General features: G+C 40.0%; 1 protein-coding gene across 1 annotated transcript in view; it reads left to right on the top strand.

The window, feature by feature from the left end:
* The window catches only part of Tbca (tubulin folding cofactor A), a 69,105-nt gene extending 54,127 nt beyond the window's left edge, over positions 1-14,978 (top strand). Inside the window, exons 2-4 of the mRNA XM_041663651.1 lie at positions 4,305-4,410; positions 9,442-9,528; positions 14,708-14,978. Of these exons, the coding sequence (XP_041519585.1) occupies positions 4,305-4,410; positions 9,442-9,528; positions 14,708-14,788 (274 nt within the window). The 3' untranslated portion in view covers positions 14,789-14,978. The remainder of the gene's footprint in view (positions 1-4,304; positions 4,411-9,441; positions 9,529-14,707) is intronic.
* Positions 14,979-21,627: the final 6,649 nt, after the last annotated feature.

The raw sequence follows: 21,627 nt of genomic DNA, 5'->3' as shown, positions 1-21,627 counted from the left end.
TTTCATTCCTGATGGATGGGGTTGAGTAGCTTCTCATGTGCTTACTACACATGCATGTCATCTTAAAGAAGTGCCTATATAGGTCCTTTGCCAATATTTTTAAAGATTTTTTAGTTGAACTTACTTATTTTTGGTATTTAGAGACAGGGTTTCTCTTGTAGCCTTGGCTGTCCTGGAACTCTATCTTTAGACCAGACTGGCCTCGAACTCACAGAGATCCTCCTGCTTCTGCTTCCTTAAGTGGGGATTAATGTTGTACACCACCACCATCCTACCAAAAGCTTATTTTATATATGACTTTTTGTCAGCATGTATGTAAGTAAACCACATGTATGTGTGATACTTGTGATATTTGTGGAGGTAGAAGAGGGTGTCAGATCCCCTTGATTTGTAGTTTCAGGCAGTTGTGAACTGCCACAGGTGCTCAGGATTGAATCTGGGTTCACTGTAAGAGCCGTTTCTCCAGCCCCTTTAGCCCTTATTACCACTGTTATTTGTACTGACCTGCCACTTGTACACTTGGTTTTGGAATATTAGATATTAGATGGCCATAAATATGTTGAAAATAGTATTTATAATTCTTAAAACTATAAAATTAGGATAATAAATTTAAAAAATTAAAAATCAGCGTTTTTAGATACAAGGTCTGAAGCTCTTGATTTACCTGAAAACTTGGATTGTATGAGCAGTATGTTTAAATGTGTTAAATTTGCACTTGAGAGTTTTGTAGAAAAAATGTGAGTTTCTACAACGTTTCTCAAACTTGTGGTGAGGGGCACCTGGTCTGAAGCAGCCACGCGGACGGATAATCCTTGCATCTCCGTTGCGTTTGCGCTCGAACCATGCTTAGCAGATTTGTTTCTACAAGTCCTTCCCAGGACCTTTTACACAAACGTGTTGCTTCTGTTCTTCAGTGTATCTGACCACTAGCACAAGTGAATTTGGTGGACGATACTAGCAGTGCTGGGCTGCATATGTAAATGTCCATTGTGTGTTACACATTATGTTAAAGGTGGTTTGTTATTTGATTATCCCACTAAGGGTTGTCAATCCTTTATACTACTTACAGCCCTCCTTAACAGTAAGCTTTTCTTGCTCATTAGAACCTACATATTGTGAAGCTGCTTTGCTATAAGATTTGTAAGAGTAATGGAAAGTATTTTCAATTAATTTTGCCTTTAAGCTGCAGTAGCATTACTTTGAAATTGTTATTTTAAGTGATATATTGGAAAGCAACACTTAGAGAATTACACTATTAGGTAGATTCTGCATTACTCCAAAAAAATTAGTGAATGTAACCAAAGAGGAAACTAGTAAGTTTGAAAATTTTTAAATATTGTGTTATACTCAGTCTTAACTTTTTTGAGTGAAAAAAATTAAGGATAATTTAAATTTTTAAATAATAAAAAAAATGTAAAAAGCTCATACCTTGTTTGTAGGAGGAGAGCCCACTTGTTCATCCCAGCTGCCCGGCTAGCTTAGCCCCCAAAAAACCACACAGAAACTGTATTAATTAAATCACTGCTTGGCCCTTTAGCTCAAGCTTCTTATTGGCTTACCAGGAAAGATTCCCAGCGCCTATCTCATGAGGATCCACGGTGTCTCACCGCCTTCCTCTCCCAACATTCCATTTAGTTTCCCCCACCTACCTACGTTCTGCTCTATTGACAGGCCAATGTAGTAATTTGAGCGGCGGGGCTGCATCCCCAGCACCCCGGCTGCCTGGCTAGCTTATGCCCGAAATAACAACACCCAAACTGTATTTATTTAATCACTGCTTGGCCCATTTCTATCTAGTCTCTTCTAGGCTAATTCTCACATATTAATTTAGCCCATTTCTAATCATCTGTGTAGTGCCCCTAGGTGTGCTTACCGGGAAGATTCTAGCCTATGTCCATCCTAGGTCGGAGCGTCATGGCGTACGTCTGCCTGGGAGCTGGTTGCGTGGCGTCTCTCTGAGGAGTCTGCTCCCGAGAGGAGGGCTGTGGAGTCTGAGCTCACTTCCTCTTTCTCGCAGCGTTCTGTTCTGTTTACTCCTCCCACCTATCTTCTAACCAATGAAATGGGCCAAGGCAGTTCCTTTATTAGCCAATGACCTTCCTCCATCAGGCCAAGGCAGTTTCTTTTCATTAACTAAGAAAGGAAACACACAGGCAGAAGGACCTCCCACACCACTTATTAAAAGGCATAAAATTAATCTTTTTTTAATCTCCCCCTCCCAAATCACCAGGGCTTCCCTTCAGTTAACTAACTGTACAGGAATTTCATACTCATTTGCTGTTTGTTTCTTGAGCATCCTTTTGTTGTTATTGTGTTTTTACAACCTAAAGTAAATGTGTATTTTATATTTTGCTCTTTCACTGACAGTACCCCAGGGTCTAAGTGTGTGAGACTCATAACTATCCACTCCTGGTAGTGTTTTGTTGTGTTTCTGTCTAGAAATATAGCACAGAATGACCCAGGGTAGGTACTGACTAGGATGCTTCAGTTCTAGAGTAGAATTCATGTTAAAGTCTTAACCTATGCTAGCCTAACTCCACAGGAAACACAGAGTGCAGAGGGTGTTGTTGTATTACCATGCTTTAAAGACCTGTGAATTTGGTCAGGCATGGTGGCTCATGTCTTTGATCCAGCACTTAGGTGACAAAGGCAGGTAGATCTCTTGAGTTCAAGGCCAGCCTGGTTATACATAGCTGTTTTAGGACAGTCAGAGATATAATCTAGTTAAACTATAAAAATCAAATTATGTTTAGAAATATACTTTAAAGTCTCCATTGCCATGTTCTCCATAGGGGTTCCCTCCCCTTACAGGTTGGATTAGAATTAAGCAAGTCAGATGGAGGCTTGTTTTTAATGTGGTGGAGCCAGAAAACTTTTCTTTGCTGTATGCTTTGGTTCTTTTCTATTGCTGTGAAGAGACACCATGAACAAGGTAACTTATAAAAGAAAGCATTGAATTGGAGACTTGTTTACAGTTTCAGAGGGTTAGTCCAGTGTCATCATGTTGGGGAACATGGCAGTAGGCAGGCATGGTCTTGGAGCAGTAGCTGAGAGCTTACATCTTACTACAAATTAGAAGCAGTAGGGTGGGGGGGGTAGATAGAGAAAACCTCACAGCCCACCCCGGTGACACACCTCCTCCAACAGGCCACACCTCCTGATCCTTTCCAAAACAGTTCCACCAACTAAGACCAAGCACTCAAATACATGAGCCTCTTTGAGACATTCTCATTCAAACCACCACACTGTACATAAGTACTGTCTATAGAGGGATGCTGCTATGTTATTGATATGTTATTTGTTAGGGTTTCTACTTCTGTGATTTAAAAGAAAAAAGCCATTGACCAAAAGCAACTTGAGTAAAGGGTTAATTTTATCTCACATGGCCTGGTTGGTCATAGTCCATCATGAGGGAAAGTCAGGGCAGGAACTAATGCAGAGGCCTTGGAGGAATACTGCCCACTGGCTTACTCCCATGAGCTTGCTCTACCTGCTTTACTATAGCACCCAGGACCACAGCCCCGGAGTGGCCCTCCCATATTGGTCACTAACTAAGAGTGTCCTGCAGGGTTGCCCACCACATTTTCTCAGTTGAAATTCTCTTCTCTTAGATGACTCTAGTTTGTGCCAAGTTGACATAAAAGCTAGCCAGCATAATCTTTTTCTATTAAACTTGATTTAACCTGATTTTAGGGAGATTGAATTATTTATGGCTAATTGGGTTTTTGTTTTGCATCCTTCCTTATTATCCTGCTCTGTACCTTTTCTTGCTTGAACATTATTTGTGCTGGTTTGTGTCCACTAATTGTCTGTGAGAGAACTACCTTTAAATTACCCATTCTAGTTTCTTGTATAAGGAAAGGCCAACATAGAATTAAGTTCTCTGTGAGTAGTAAGCAGGGCTTTTGTTGAAATAATAAATCTCATCTTTCCTTGAGATTTGCTGTTTTTTTTCCTTAATAAACTAAATATATGCACATTGTATTCTTTAAGGCACATGTACAAAGTTTTAGAAAACATACCAATAAAACAGCAGTACAGAAGAAGTGTTAGTTCCTAACTCTACATCATGGGTGCAAAAGTAGGTTTCCTTCTTCCTGTCAGAGTGCTGTGCTCTGTGCATTATGCTCAGCTTCACCCAGAGGACTTGGGGCGCAAGGCTCTCACCTCTGTGACTAGATTAGCTGCCCCTGTCTTGCCTATCCATGTTTGTATTTTTAACTGTGCTTTCTGTTTACATTGTTTCTTTGTTATCAGTTAGAGAAACAAGCTAATTCTCTAAAACAGTTTTGGTTTGTTTATAGATTGGTCAAAGAAAAAGTGATGTATGAGAAAGAAGCAAAGCAGCAAGAAGAAAAGATTGAAAAAATGAAGGCTGAAGATGGTGAGAACTACGCCATTAAGAAGCAGGTGAGCCGACACTCGTGAACTACGCACTGATGTGGTCTTTGCCACGGCCCTCATAGAGGGGCTGTGTTCTGTGGTATGTGATGCTGAGGCAGGAGGATCATTGTAAGTCTCTATGGACTAGAAACTCTTTCTGACAGACAGGAAAAATAAAGCTCAACAAAGACAGAAAGCAGAGACTGAAGTGAAATGACTGCAGCAGGGCACACAGCACTCAGGTGTTTGAACGCAAGCACTCCATTGTTGTGTCAGCCGTGAACCCCGCGCTTCTCCCGTTCTGAGGACTAAATATAAATTAGATAATACAGTAAGTGTAGTTACATCTTTAAATTCATAAATAGCTCCCCAATTAATATGAAGACCACCAAAATTAAATAATATTTCTCATAATAGTTAGGAATTTGACGCAGACCAGATGTCCATGCAGTGAGTGGACATTGGAAGTGTGCTGTATGTATACAGTGGAACAGTGAGTGCTCATCTCAGATAGGAAGAAGTCATGACATTTGCAGGAAATGGATGGAGCTGGTAGGGTTCAGGTGGTTTATGTAACTTTAGAGGAGTGCGGTCCATTGCTTTCAAGTTGTATTGTAGTTGTCCCTGGTACCTCTCATTCTTCATTGCCTATGGGAGCTGTTTGGTTTTGGTTTTGGTGACTTGTGCCTACTCACTTGGTCTTGCCAGAAGTGAATCAACTTTTTTTTTCTTTGTGTTTTTCTTATCTGTAATTTTATCAATGTGTACTTTTATCTTTTATAACCACTTCATTTCCTTTGATGGTTTTAATTTTATTCACTGCCTTTTTTCTTGTTTGTTTTTCATTGTTATGATTTTTTTTTGGCTTTGTTTTCGTTTTATGACAGGCTCTCTCTGTGTAGCTGTGCATGTCCTGGAACTCCCTAATTAGACCAGACTTGCCTCTGCCTTTAAGTGCTGGTATTAAGTGCTGCCTCCTTCCCTATATTTTTAAGATAGTAACATAGATTTGAAAGCATTTAACTTTGCTGCTGTGAGCATTCGGGTCTGTGGCTGTGCCTCTCAGCACTATTTTAGGTCTGACTGCATCCCACAACATTATTCGGGCTTCTGCCTTCCAAGTGCTAAAGGTGTGTTCCAGCACTGCCCAGCTGACTGTTCATCTATAAGGGAGATTCTCTCTCAGTTATTGACTCCGATTATATGGCAGCGTGTTAGAGCAGGCACTATATATGATTGCATGTTTGGTAGATTATGTTTTGTCTTCACTGTGGTTTGACTCCGGATGTGGTCTGTGCAGTGCTTCACAGGGCTTAAATGCACTTGCATTCTCTTATGTCCTTGCTAAGATATGGTGATTTTTTTTGTTTGTTTGTTTTTGTTTTTTAAATTTATTTTACATCCTGACCACAGTTTCCCCTCCCGACTCTCCTCCCAATATGATAGTTTTTTGTTTTGTTTTGTTTTTAAAGCAGCGTAGCTTACTTACTGTGCCGTTATCTAGTTCTTTCCTATCCTTGCTCATTTTTGTCTAATATGTCTATAAATTGTTGAATGTAAGTATGGAAATTCCCATTTATATGTGTTCCTTTGTCTATCTGTTCAGTTCATACACAGGATCGTATGTTATCTTGTTGTGCATACGCTATGATAAGGTGACACTCTTTTTGACCATTTTTTGACCTGCAGCAGTCCACTCTGTTCTGTTCATGGAGTCACTTCTGTTGTTGTTTTTAACGTTCTTCATCTTTTCCCATGATTTTGTTTTCTGTTTCTGTTTTGTTTTTACATCTGAAGTGAATTTCTTATAGATGGCCTATGATTGGGTCATCTCCATGCTTTAGGTGGTATGTTTTCACCAGTAACATTCATGATAGCTGTTGGTGTATCAGAGTTTACACTGCCTCTTCCCTCCCCTCAGTATGCTCAGCAATAACCAGGCAAACACAAGTCGAATGGATTCCTAATTCACCATATGAACTTGTTAAACCCTGCCACTGTGTAAAAGAGAAGACTTATTATTGTCGTAGTAATTTCTAGAGCTCCATCTGACAAACTAAGATGAATATTATTGGCTCCAGAGATGGCTGATGTTCTTCTATAGGCTGTTACAGCTTACAGGTCTAGCTCATCCCTGGTTACAACATATGGCTCACCAAAGAAACTGGAAACCTTAGCCAAACAGCTCACCCTTGGCCACATCTTTCATAGAATTCTTCCTGTGACAAGAAAGGAACTCCTGTCAGTTGGAATGTTTCCTTTTCAATGTTTATGTTTGATCATAAAAGAAATTAATTAACTTTTAGGTTCTGCAGTCTATAGTTATAAACCAAGCCTTGCCCCAACTTCCGTTTTACCAAAATAAATACCCAAAAAAGTTATAACTTGTTTTAAAATCAATTTCACATCAGTGGGGCTGGCACTCTATGGAGTTTCCTTAAGGTTCCTTATGCATCCCAATGACTAAGCCAAGACCCTGATTTTCTCTCAGCTATAAGGCAGTAAGCATTATAATAAACCATTTATTTAGGTCTTCTAAAGAAAGGTAACATTCCAAGGAAGATACTTTGAATAAACAGTACTCATTTAGTTAAATTGGGTATTTGGGAATGTCTTAGTACAATCATGGCTCAGATGCTGTTATTAGTTCCCGGCACCAAAATCCCAGAAAGTGCCACTCACTAAGTTCCACTCCCAGTCAAAAACCTGTTTCCAAATGATAGCTGCTGGGAGAAGAAAGTCAGTTAGTTTCTCTCCAGTGGACTGAGACCTCCAGGGCAGGCTCCATGCTCAGGAGTAGTTGGCCAACATAAATTGGGCCCCATGGTTTGTAGTGGCCTTTTTGTTTGTTTTTGAAAAAGTAGAAGAACTTGGCTGGGTAGTAATTTGGCAAGAACCAGGGAGGAGTTGGGCAACAGTTGAATATGATAGTATATTATATGAAATTCTCAGAGAATAAAAAAAATTATCCCTGACAGTCACTATTGTTGCTATAAAGGAAAGCATCCAACTTGTGAATCTGATACAAGAGTGGCTTGTGGTGTCCAGGTTTCCAGGGTGTTCCTGTCGTGACACATGGCAAGTCTTCACTTGAATCAGTGTTGTGCTTCATATTTTCACGTTTATGCTCCTGTACTGGACCAGAGAACGGAGCCTTCTCTTTGCCTTTTTGTCTTCCCTGTCCTGGTATCATGTAGGTATGCAGTCAGCACTCAGTGTTCTTGGATCAGTTCCTTGTAGAAGATAGTGCAGTTTATAACCTGTACACATATTGCTATATATTTTAATTCATCTCTAGATTATTTATGATACCAATGTGATGTAAATTCTTATGGTATATTATTTATAAGGAATAATGACAAAAATACTACAAATATTTAGTGCAGTTGGGGGGGGGCGTGTTTTTTAATTTCAGCCTGCTGTAGATTAAATCGTAGATGTGGAACCTGTGACTATGGTGGCTGAATGTAGAGGAAACTTAGTGAATAATCAGGGTGGAATACAGGGGGATGAACTTTTGCCCTGTTGAAGTCAAGCATTCATCTTGTTAGAATAAAGGAAAATTTTGATCTGTACTACAAAGAGATAATAAAGAATAAAATTATGTTGAATAGTGCTGCTTAAAATTCATTTCAGAAACATTGAAGTTTAGGGGGAAATTGTAAATATACATTTAGACTTATCATGAGTTTGACCTAATTCTTCATATTCATCCTGTTTTGTTCCTATAAAGCTGTTCTGTAGGAATTCCACAGGAAAAATCTGAAATGTTCCTGTTGCCAATTTTTCACATAGATTCAAACCAGATAGACAAAAATAATTTAGTGCCATTGATTAAATATCTGTTTACCTGAAAGTAAAGTCATGATCCTATACTTGAAATTTTAACCTGTGTCTTATTAGTCAAAGCATTCTAAGTTCAGCCATGTATTTCCACCCAAGAAAGTGATGTGGATAGAGAGTATCTGTGTGTTGTGATGTTTTTATTGCAGTATGAGCTACAACAGACTGTCAAAGCATGAAGATTCTGGGACCTCCTTCCGCTTCCATTCTAGTTAAATATTAGTGCCCTTATTGTGTGCATTTTGTTTTATTTTAACTAGGTAATCTTGACTAATTTTGTACCCATATCTCTGAAAGCTTTTGAGCAAACATTGTTTTTTTTGAGAAAAAATGTTATCATCACAATAGCCGTCTCTGGGAATAATTTAAGGAAACAAAAGCTTTGTACCAACTGAAGAAAAGTCTTAAATTCAACAGCTTTGACTATTGACCAAGTTTCCTAGTTTTCTTTTGAGTTTGATGTGTTACAGTATAGCCTTGAGTGGTAAATTTTACATCCAAAAGCATCCCTCAGAATAGGTGTCCCTGTGGTTAATTCTTCAGTGTCTTCATGAGAATAGACAAGAACTTCAGATTCAGAGGGCGCCGCCATGGTAATTTGGCTCAAACTGCTTGGGGAGAATAATCTCTCTCCTAAACTGAAGCATAAGGATAAGTAATAACTTTTTATGCATGATAAGCATCAAAATATGAACCTGCTGGTCTTTGCTTTTCATTTTTCTTACCTCTGTCTTTCAGTGAGTCCCTCCTGCAGTGTGCACACGATGTGATCAATAACTCAATAACTTCTCTCATGCAGTAATTATCTCCCTGTGATACTATCTGAACACTGTTTTCCTTTATTACCCAAAGATGCAGGGGATATTTATATAACCAGCTGATCCCATTTTAGATAAAGGTGCTTTGTGACAGCAGGGGAATCATTTACTTTAAATAGCCTTTTAAATAAGAACTGAATGAAAAGCTTTGCCAGTTAATTTTCACTTACCATGGAAAGGTGATTGCCAAAAGAGAGAAAAGCCCCCAAACTTTGTGCAAGTTCTGCTTACAACTTGTACTATGCGGATATTACAATCAGATAAGCCCAATTTAAATTAGAACATTGAGTCACTTAACATAGTCCTATTTTTCATTTCCTCTAAATCATTAGTTATATGCCAAGGTGTAAAATAAATACACATTAGATCTGTCTTCTCGACTTCTCTCTCATTACAGGCAGAAATCCTTCAAGAGTCCCGGATGATGATCCCAGATTGCCAGCGCCGGTTAGAGGCTGCATATACCGATCTTCAGCAGATACTAGTAAGTAAAGAATTTCTCTACCAAAACTTGACTATTTAACACTACAGCTATTTGAAGAGATGTTCTATTAATTTGCCCTGTGTCTTGGCTTCTTCCCCTATTGTATGATACAATACTCCTGGAAAGGTTCATTTTAGCTCAGAATTCCAGGTTATAGTCCTGAGCAGGAAAGTCACAGTGACTGGAGAGAGCTGGTTGCACTGTATCCATTATAGGAACCGGTACAGTGAATGCTTGTGTGCCTCCCTCTCCTGCTTAGGGATGGTCCAGTCCACAATCACCCATCATTGATGCAGTCTAGATAGTCAGTCTCGCATTGTCATACTCAGGGACTGGCATCAGGACACCCCTCACTGGTGTGCCTGGAGGCTGACCCCTGGCTATTAGATTGATGACAGTAACCATCATACCCTGTGAATCAACATGCTTTTAAATAGGTAAAGAATTTAGCTTAGGTTTGTGTTATGACTCCAGTAAACAATCACTTCTATCTTTTCTGTCTACTTATTTAATTAAATATTTGAGCCATAATAGCAGGTATACATGATACCAGTTTTGACCAGCAATATCTATTTGCTTTTTGTGCATACTTTTTTTTTGACACATTAACAGTGAGCCAACTGTTTGAAATCTGATTTAATTCCATGTCTCAAATTAACTTGTCCTTGTTTAAAGGATCTGGAATTATTTTAGATTCAGACCTAAACTAAATTGAGAGTTTTAAAGTGAGGAAGGTAGCGGAGGCAGACTTCTCATGAAGTCCCGTAAGTCAGGGAGTGCTGTTGTGCTGTTATATTACTCTTCCTAGTACAGATTCTTGTGAAACAGTGGTTAGCTGAGTTTATAAAGGTATTGAAGTCTAAGTAAGTGTCATCTTATTCTTTTTTAACAGACAAGTGCACAGCACTCTTGTCTGAATTCTATTTTCTATTGCTGTGATATAAACACCCTGACAAAAGCAACCTAAGGAACAAAGATCTCATTTGGCTCAAAATTCCCTGCAGTCCCTCATTGTAGGGAAGGCAGGATGCAGGATCATATTACTTAGATCTGCATTGACGAGCAATGAACTAACCTGACTGCTAAAGCCAGCCATCACAACTCTACTTCTTGTCTACCTGACACTTAGACACTAACCACCCTAAGCTGTGACCTTCTCTACCTTTTGTCCCCAAAGTCTTGTTTATCTCCTAATGTAAAATGCAAACCACCCTTAAAAGTCCTTATTATTTTTAAATTTTCTAATATTTTAAAAGTCTGAAGTCTTCTAATTGTGAGTTCCTATTAAAAAAAAAAGTTGAGTACTTTGAACACGAAATAGACATTCGTATTTCAAAATGGAGGAACCAGGGCACAACAAGAAATAAACAAATGAACTCCAGCAGAGAAACCCGCCAAGTCCTGCAGCTCTTTGTCCTGCATCTGGAGCTTGTGATGAAATTGGCTGAGAGCCAACAGCTGGGACAGCCTCACACCTTAGCCCTGCCACCTTCAGCACACAGTCCCACTCGCCCGCACCTGCCGCGCTCCTTGAAGAAGGTCCCGCGGCCCTGGTTGCCTGTTTTCTGGGGTTCCCTGCAGCTTAAGTCTCGCCTTTATATACTCCTCTCGGGACTTCTTATCACAGGACTGCCCCCGTGCCACACAGGGCCTGGCCTCAGCTGTTCTCAGTGACCCCCTCATGTTTACATCTTTGTGACTTCAAATCAGATACCACACAGACAGTAGCCACGTTCTCTTGACAGCCTCTCCCCTTTGGACGCAGCTGTGTCCGCCTCTGTGTGCTGAAGACACACTTTCCTGTGACGTTGCTTCCCAGGAAATGGGGGATGCTATAGGCTTTCTTCCAGTAAGTGAATTTGCATCTTCTCAAGGTGGAACCTCTCGGTGGTGTGGTGGTGTGGTTTTACCTTCAGGACATTCCTTTGATCTCCCAGTGCAGCACAAGGGGCTTCTCTGTGAAATACCCTAACTTCACTCGGATTCTCAGAATAAGAGCAGAAAGAAGGCGGATTCTTGACCACAATGTGACAGGAATGGCTCCTAGCCCAGTTCTTGAGAGTCCTTCTTCCCTCCGTAACTATAAGACTAGCCCTCTACATTACGTTCAGTTTTCTCAGCATTCCTGTCTACCACACCCCCAGTAGAATGCCCTTTAGCCTCTGCTTCCAGCATTGTGTGGATTTTCTAAACCTTTGTACCAAGCACTTTCACGTTCTTGCCACAAGACAGTTCCATTTCCCCAAAGCTGCATGGTCCTGCTTATCACAGCAGCTGCCCTACCTCTTGGTACCAGTTTCTACCTTAGTTTTGTTTCTTGTTGTTGTGGTAAAATGCTGAATAAAAGCAACCAACTTAAGAAACAAAGAAGTTATGTGGCTTACAATTCCAGGTTACATCCAATCAAGGTAGCAGGAACTTGAAGCAGCTAAGTCACATTACATCCATAGTTAAGAGCAGAGAGGAGCGAACCAATGTTTCCCAGTGATTGGATTATAGACAATCCAGACAGTTTACCATCATGCAGCATGGTAACAAACACCTTCCATCCCAACACTCGGGAATCAGAGGCATGTGGGTCTCTATGAGTTTAAGGCCCCTGTCTCAAAACAAACCATCACAACTCTCCTAGTTTCATTTTTGTGGCTGTGATTAAAAAATAATAATAATAACCATAACAGAAAGTGTTAATATCACTGGGCAAGAATAAGACCACTACCTCAATTTTTGAGCCAAATTTGAATCAAGCTTTATTAAATATTGGCCAGGAAGATGGATACTGGCCAAGTCCACCCAGGATCCCTGATAATGGCTCTGAATTACGTTAGTTAGACACTGATAGAGGTAAAACCCACCAGGCTGTGTACTTCCTACCTGCATACTGCCGGCCTGTATGTGATCAAGCACTTCCAGGTTGGACAACCAGCCTTGTTTATGGAAGTGAAAACAAGGGACTTGTTATCCCAGTATTCTGGGAAGCTATCTGTCTTTGGGGAAGTGGGACTACAGGTTAGAGGTATTTTTGTTTTATAGCTCTCTTAAACACAGAATTTAAAAACTTAAAACATAACTTAGCCCTCACAAAGCAACTTCAGGAAGAAAAGGTTTAATTTTGCTCACAATTCCAGATTATAGTTCATTATTATGGAGAAGTCAAGTTGCAGGAACTTGAAACATCTAATAATGTCACATACACAGTTAACAGCAGAGAAAAACACAGCATGCTTTGTGCTTCATGCAGTTCCTCTACTCCTCTGTGATCCGGGACAGCCAGCCTAGAGCATGGTGTCGCCCACAGTGTGCCGGGTCTCACCATCCCCGTGGACATGCCCCAGCCAACCTAATGGAGATGGCGCCTCATGATGCTCTTAGGGGTTTCTGAATTTGAATTGTGGCCAGTTGACAGAGTTGACTGTCACAATGATCAAGTCATTGTTGCTTTGCTGTTTGATAGTGGATGTACTCTACATTTCCTTTACTAATCTTATTTTTAATGTTTCTGTTTTCTCTGCTGATATTAATTATTAGATACATAGCTGTATTTTCTAGATAGTCTAGGAAAAAGAATAAAATGTTTATCACCACATTCTGACTAAATCTATAGGGCAAAAAAAAGAGGGAAAGGTTTTTATTTTATATATTAATTTTGCCTGGAATTGTCTCTATAATAAACTTTATTAAGGATCATGAGCCCCGTGACCCAGCAGTTTTTTTGAAAGATTTACTGTTTTTAATTATGACTGTGTATATGGGTACATACACATGACCGCAGATAGGTGCCACTGAGGCCAGAGGCATCTGACCCACTAGGAGCTGTGAGCTGAGCCACCTCTTATGAATTGATGGACCTCTAGGCTTTGGAAGAGCAACAGATGCTCTGACCCACTTTGCCTTCTCTCCAGCCCCTAGAATGAACTTTTAAAAGACAGGACAATTCTTCTCAATTAAATGAGGTGCTAGTTTTTATTCTGTTTTAGTATAAGATAGATAAAGTAAGAAATAACCACTGTTAAAATGCTATATAAAAATGCCATTTGTATTTCTTAGCAGTTTCAATGCTGTTTTTTTCCCATGAATCTAATACAGATTGTTTGAAAATGATATGTTTAGATAGTTGTGCTTGAGGCTGAATTAAACTATGACCTCTGCTCTCAATAACATATTGACTGAAATAAACTGTTTAAGGTCATTTTCAGGGTTAAGAAGTTGTTGCCAGATACCTGAATTCAGCTTTTTGCCTTATTGTTCATGTTAAATGCAAACATTATTACCTTGTCTTTCATAACTAGCTACATCTTTTAATGACCTTGCACAAATTGTTGTCCTTCACTTTATTTAAAAATTAAGAACTAGAGTGGTGGACCCATGTTTAGTTCTCAACACCGTATGACAGCTTACAGCCAAATATAACTCCCAGTTCCAGGGGATCTAATCTCCTATCCCTCTGGCTTCCATGGGGGAGCAGGATGCGTGTGACAGACAGATACTCAGGCAAAACACCCATACATAAAAAAGAAAAGTAGTATTTTTTAATTAGTCTCCTATGTGAAAATTTAGGCATTATTTTATTAATCTCTTGGTATAATAATATTTTAGTGAAAGTTTCCTATATTTTTGTGTGTAGACAAACTTAATCTTTAAATATCAGGAAATTAAGATTAATATTTTGCTTGATGTCAATATGATATACTCATATTATACTCACTAGTAAGTATAAAATCCACTCTTAATTTGATTGTACTAAACTTATATGAGATCATTAGCAGCCTTTGGCATTGAGAATAATTGAAGTATTATTGTATGGTGGATGATATCATATTAACACATTAGCAACTCCTTGTTTTTTTACTTTTAATTCATTGTGAATCATATTTTTGTAGCATGATGTTGGCCAAATAAGAATGATTTTAAATTTGTGAGATTTTTATTTAATTGCTTAATGCTAATAATTTTAGGTACCTTTGTTAGTAATTACAACATGAAAATACATAGTCTGAGAGTATCTGATAAAAACAAGATAACCTCTTACTTCTTCTTTCCTAGTAACAAAGGGACAGAGCTGTGATATATTTAGAGAGCCTAGACTCCTTTTCTTTAATTCTTGGGTTACTTACTGATGTGTAATATAAAGTATTGAAATCCCTAAAGGACAAATCTAATTTGCTATTTTTCATTTCAGGAAAGTGAAAAAGATTTGGAAGAAGCTGAGGAGTATAAAGAAGCACGTGTAGTTCTGGATTCAGTGAAGTTAAAAGCCTGAAATTTTTCTGTACAGGGTGTTTTTTTGCATTAAATCCTGGGGTCCATTCTACAATTTGTTATTTTTGCCACTGCTGTGTTTAGTAATATGAAAATTTGGTTCTTTTTATGCAGTTGCATATATTTTTCTTTGCATAACTTAATGTGTCAAATAAATGAGTTCACCTAATAAAATTGTTTATTTCATACTTTACAAATTTTCGGTTGACCACTTAGTTAAATGGTTGTTCATTTAATCAGATAGGTGTTTTGAACAGATACCAGTTTCTGTCTGAAGTTGAAATATTTTGTAACTGTAGATTGGTTTAAAGATCAAGCACATCAGCTGAGAGGCGCTAGGGAGGAGCCCATCTGTGCGGCTGGTGGGAAGTCCACATCAGTGCTAGGCAAAGACTCCTACACTGCCACTCACCCCCATTGAGTCTCTGTAAGTGATCCCAATACATGCGTTCCCCAGATCGAATTTTGGTGGACTCATGCTTTGGTATGTTGTTGGACCCTTATAACAAGTGGTAGACTTGATTTATGTCTTCCCCAGGAAGGGATTTTAGCACATGATAGCACAGCCAAGCCTGGGCTAGTGTTTTGCTTCCTGTCTTTTTTTGGTGTAGTGTTAGTGATGGACCTGGGGCCTCAGACATGGTAGGCAGGTGCTCTGCTGCTAAGTTACATCTCCCACTGGAGTGTCTACTTTTTATTCTGAGATAGGTTCCTGTTTCTCAGGTTGCCTTGAGCTCACAATGGAGTCCACAAAGGCCTTGAACGTAATATCCGCCTGTCTTGGTCTCTGATTTGCTGGGCTTACAGACCTTTATGACCAGATGTAGACAAGCTGTCTTCATTGACTGGAAACAAGTATCATTTTGTAATGAAGTATTTTTCCTGCAGGATTACTACCAAATCATTTAAGTTTTTTTTTTCCTAAAATACACAACTCACTTAGTCTCTTATATGCCTGGAACATGTGTGTAAATGTCACAGCCCCCGCTGAGCATGGCATTGATACAGTGAACCAAAACAGTATCAATAGCATATGAAGTTTATACCTACTATGAAGGAAAGACTCAGTGCTAGAAGTGCTTACCCTGGTGGTGTGTTGGTCTGTTTTTCAGGACTGTGAATGCTCACTAGAAACTAGCTTATTTACCGAAACGCCCAAAACTGGAGAAGAGAAACTACAGTCTTTTCCTAGTGTTTCTGAAGGCTTCTTCCCTGTCACAAGGTGCAGCAGAATGCACCCTCCTCCTGTCTTAGCCCCTCATTTGTTGAGTCATGTTTTCCCCCAGTGATCCTGGCAGGAGCTTTCTGGTTAAACTTTCAATTATTTGCATTTTTGAATGAGTGTTCATTTCTCAACAATTGGGTTGTTTTCCATTAGCCTGTATTGCACCATGTAAATAGTTCCTTAGGAAGAAATAAAATGGGGGGGGGGGTTGCACTGAAAAAATAAGCATGTGTTTGTTTAATAAGTAGTGAAAACTAGTTACTGTAATGTTCATCTAATATTTCCCAACTTTCTGAGCAGTAACATTCAAAGCTTAACATTTTACACCTACCTGTACCTGCTCACCGAATTTCTTCCGAACTGAGAAGTCAAACCTGTTTAAATCACTTTGCAAACTTCATCACATTAGTTGGCTTTTTAAAAACCCTATCAAACTTAATAAGAACAGATCCTATAGCTGGTTATCATCTAACCATTAGGTCATTTAGATAACCCAGGGCAGGTTAATCCTTTCTTTGATGGTGGATTGAGGGTTGTAGATGCTGGTGGAAATCTGACGTGTTCTGAAGCATTTGGTATTAAAGGGTTAATCAGATGGTGTAGTCCCTGAAGCCCTGCTGAATGGTTTACAAATAGTGTATTGTGAAACAAATTAGAAGTATTAGTGTAATTGAGATTCAAAGGTGCTTCTTAAAACCCTCATCAGACTCCACTACTCAGATCCCAGCTCTTAGAAGTATTTCTCATCGGACACTCACGCAGACAGGTAGAATTCTCTTAAAGTGCCGGTGCCTTCCTTCTAATCTGTGCCTTCTGATGGACAGTTGACATGATGCCTTCATATTTTTCAGGGGAAATATTTTCAGTATATCACAAAATGTAAATGTTTTTAATGTACAAAGTTCTTTCAAATTAAGACAGATTTTTTTTCAGTAGAAAAAAGATGAAGAATGAAAACAAATGGTGGAAGAAATGCAAATGAATAGTCATGTTTCTAGTGTTCTACTCTAATCAGACTCAAATTGATAACGAATGCCAAGTTGCTGGCCCTGGGTACTTAAGTATCATGTGATGAGACGAGATAAGGGGAAGAAATGAGAAATAAATAGTGGAGAAGTTGCACTGTTGTCATTACATGCAGCTGATGAGTACCATGAAAACATGGGCTACCTGTACGATTAAAAGTTCAGTTAATATAGGCACAAAATTATACAACAGTGAAAGCTTGGATTATGTCACCCAAAAAGACATATTGAAGACCTAACCCCCAGAATTTGAGGATATATTTGTAAATGGGATTCTTGTAGAAAGAGATAAAACTATTGACTAACCAAAAATTACTGACATCCTAGTAAAGTAAGAAGATGGGACAAGGCCATGTGATGACAGACATGAAAACTGTCCCTGTGAGCTATGGGCACCGGGGTGATGTTGAGCTAAAGAGGCAGGCCTGGAGTAGTCTCATCTGGGCTGTGACTGTGCTGGTGCACACAGAAATGTAAGATGTCTGTCCTCACACCCAGGCTGTGATGCTCCCACTAGTCCCGAAATGTGTGTAGAGAACCCAAAGACCTCACATGTGGCAGCCAAATAGAAAAGAACTGAGCTCCAAAAAGTCAGCATTTAAAAATAACTTGACTATATATGGAGAAAAAATACTATGGAAAAAGTTTTTATTTCTTACATCAATCGAAATTTAATGAATAATAACATGGTTTGGAGCAAGGAAGAGTTTGAGGGAATAACTCTGAAATCCAATTAAAGAATTTTTGTTGTTCAAACAGGAAGCCATAGCTGTGTACAAATATGAGAAAGAATGTTGAGAAAAATAGCTCTGCCCACTGTTACTACAACTTACTCTATCACCTAAATATGTGGCATTTTCCTAGTGTGTGAGATGACCTGGGTGTGATTCCCTAGTGATCACTTACACAAGTGCGTTCACACGTCCTAAAATGAAAAGTAGGGGTCAGAAGCAAATTATGATATATATGGAAATATATTACAAATTTACATAAACATATGTGAATTGAGTATGACAAAAACTATTTCAGACCCCTGGAGGAAAAGTAAATTATTCAATGACTTGCTAGCAATCTGGGAAACAAAATACATAAACAAAATACCTCTGACATCAGAACGTATTAAATTGGTCAAAGCTTTCACTACGGGGAAACAAAAAAAAGCCAGAGGAAAACTGGCGAGTTTCAGTTGGTGCAGTGAGCAGAGAAGATGGGACTTAAATGCACATGAGGAGAATATTTCTAATATTCTCCACAAATTAGTGTTAGGTGCAACCCAGCCTGCATCAAAACTAGAGATAGAGAAAATAAGCAGGAAACTACCTATGGCAGGGAGGATTGGGAGAAAGGGGGGAAGTTCTACAGTGAATGCTGAAGTTTACCTATTGGGAAGGGTCGAACTGGTGTATCTGAGCTGTCCCCACCATCTATCACACTTGCCTGATAGGGTTGGTATTTCAAGTTAGTGAAAGAATGGTGGTGGCGCACACCTTTAATTCCAGCACTTGGTGGGCAGAGGCAGACCCGTCTCTGAGTTAGAGGCCAGCCTGAACAAACAAAAACAAAGAGGAGGAGGAGAAGAAATAGAAATCAATTGAGAAAACTGGGACATTGGATAATTGATGCCAATAAATTAGTGTTAATTTCTTAGTTGTAGTGTTATCGTATTTGTTTTTTTTTTAAGCCAACCAGCAGCACATATCTTTGAAGATTATGCTGATGTATTCAAATGGCCATTTTCAGTTGTTTACTTACTGTTGAGACTAAGTTTCTTATATTCTGGATACTCTATCACATGTATATCTTTTGAAGGTGCTTCCTCTCAATGTGTAGCATATAGACAGCCAGTTCTTCAGCACCATTTGCTGCAGACTGTGCTTGCTATTTTCAGATTAATTGGCCAAATTCCTGTGGGTCTTCTTGTGTACCCTGTTCTGCTCCACTGACCCATTTTCTGTCCTTTCAGCACCATCCCGACTGCTATAGTTTTATAGTAAATCTAAAATCAGACAATGGTATTCTCCCTTCAGCATTGTGCTGTTTATTCTGGGTGGTGTTTGCATTTATTTATTTATTTTTGCCTCCCCACATAAACCTACGAATCAATTTGTCTCCTCAGATAGCCTGCTGAGATTTTTTGCAGTGAGGTTGTAGATGAGGCCAAGGACTGACATCTATACTCCCCGGGGCAATAGGAACATGGTTAAAAGCAAAGTTACATGTTTTTGAAAATTAAATTGTTATTTCTAAGTAGAGAGGTTAGCAAAGTCAAAAGTGAGAAGAATATTGGCCTGCGGAAAAGAGGAGGGGCTGGCAAGATGGCTCAGTGGGTAAAGGCACTTGCCACCAAGCCTGATGATCCAAGTTCAATTCCTGGGATCCACACAGTAGAGGAAGAGAACCAATTCCAGCAAGTTGTCCTCTGACCTCCACACCCATGACCATGTGATCCACCCTACTAAATGAATATAGTTTTTCAATGCAATTTTTAAAAAAAAAGAGGAAGAAAAAGATCAATGAGAGCAGCAGGCTGCTCTCAAATTTGCTCCTCAGCCATTTTTCCAGCATCGACTGGGTGAGCGCCAAGCTAAGCTTTTGGGTAATAAGGTTAAGAAGCTTGGGAATCTCGGAACCAATCCTCATATTGCAACAAACCAAGGGTTCTGATAAAGTCATACAGGATCCTATGGGGGAATATATAAGAAGGGACGCTAGGATAGGCAGAGTTTGGACTGTGTGTACCTCAGCTGCCCACGTGATCTCTATTTGCAGATTCTAGGAAGAACTCTCAGAGAGGGTCAGAAAACCTCTGGGTTACATGGAATGTGCCAGCTGCTAGCAATAGAATGCCTGGCAGTTTTGATTTATACCGTATAGGTTAGGCAGGTCCTCACACCACTAGGAGTCTGGGAGTGGATGGTTCTGAGCTCAGGACAGCAGGTCCTGCATAGGATTGAAATCTCTACCTCCTAAGCACCCACATTGTTCCCTGTGGTACCTGACTTCAGCGGGCAAGTCATCTAAGTCTTCCAGTTGTCTAGGATAACGTTCAGTGTGGTTGAGTGATGAAGAAGACCCCTCTGGGAGCTAGTGTCTCAACTGCTAGGATGATTCATCAGCAAAAGTTCAAGCTCAAAGTGCGTGTTTCTGTGCACCTCATAGTCACCTGCAGGGCTCATTCACACAGACTTCATAAGTCAATAGATCTGGAACGAGGCCTGAGAAGCCACAAGTTCTAGCGCGTTCTATCATGAGAGGTTCCCAGATGTCACTGAAGGTGCTGATGAGGAACCATACTTTGAAAGACTTAGTTTCTCTGTATCCGAGCTCCCCTGAACTGTGAAATGAGTAAGAGGCTGCTAGAGAGAGCTCACATCACTCCTGGGGGGCTTAGGAATGGTCAGCTTGTTGGCTGAACCCTTGGAGATTCTGATCAAGTAGACTTGGATCTGAGCTCAGGACCAAACTTTTATTAAAACCTACACACACACACACACACACACACACACACACACAGAGAGAGAGAGAGAGAGAGAGAGAGAGAGAGAGAGAGAGAGACCTCACCAAGCCCAGAGGCCTGGGTTAGCTAATCTATAAAAATCTTCTAGCTCCATACTCTAAAAGCAGTATCACTAGTTAAAGCCTCTTGGTGTCCAGAAGGAAAACTAACCCCCACGCATGCAGTAGCTTTGCCAGTCTTCCCTCCAGTTTCATAAGCATCTGAGGATGGATTTCTTTATTTCAGTGACTCTCCTCGCTTCACTAGAAGGGGAGCAGAGCTGGAAATGATGACCCTAGACAGTGTGGTGATCTGCCAAAGAGCCGCCAAGATCCCTGTTCTCAGAATCCTCCCAACCTCTCAACTCTGTGCTTCTGGAATCATTTAGTCCTTCACTGTTGACTTTCAGCATTTATCTCTATTCTCTCTCTCTCTCTCTCTCTCTCTCTATTTAGTCCTTCACTGTTGACTTTCAGCATTTATCTCTATTCTCTCTCTCTCTCTCTCTCTCTCTCTCTCTCACACACACACACACACACACACACACACACACACACACTTATTATCCCATATGTATGGTTTTTTTTGAGACAGGGTCTCTCTATGTAGTCCTGGCTATCCTGAAACTTGATCTGTAGACCAGGCCAACCTCAAACTCAGAGAAGTCCACCTGCCTCTACCTCCTGAGTGCTGGGCTGAGAGGTGTGTGCCCCCATGCCCAGCATGGAGAAAGCGTTTTCAATTGAACATCTGAAGGGTTGCAGAGCACAGAAGACTCCTGTTCCAGCATCTTCTTATTCTCACTCCCCTGGGGTCCTTTTGACTTTCCCGTGTCTGCAGGAGGAGTCCTCCATGTCCCTAAGCAAAGGCTCACACAGGTAGAGCACTGCTCGCCTGAAATCTAAACTTCCCCATAATCCACCTGACTTGACTGTGCAGTTTAGACAAAATCTACACAAATGCTCCCACATCCTGAAAGTTCTGGAGTCTGAAGTACATCTGGCCTGGACTCCTGCTGGCGGGGCTCGCTTCTCACAGTTCTGTTTATTGACTTCTTGTAATGACCTTGGGGAGCTCTGTGCTCTTAGGTCAAT

Source organism: Microtus oregoni, unplaced genomic scaffold, assembly GCF_018167655.1.
Source record: "Microtus oregoni isolate MIOR12 unplaced genomic scaffold, Mior012 000014F_ref0000157, whole genome shotgun sequence".
Lineage (NCBI taxonomy): Eukaryota > Metazoa > Chordata > Mammalia > Rodentia > Cricetidae > Microtus > Microtus oregoni.
Note: the sequence above shows the minus strand (reverse complement) of the source record. Positions and strands in the feature narration are given on the sequence as shown.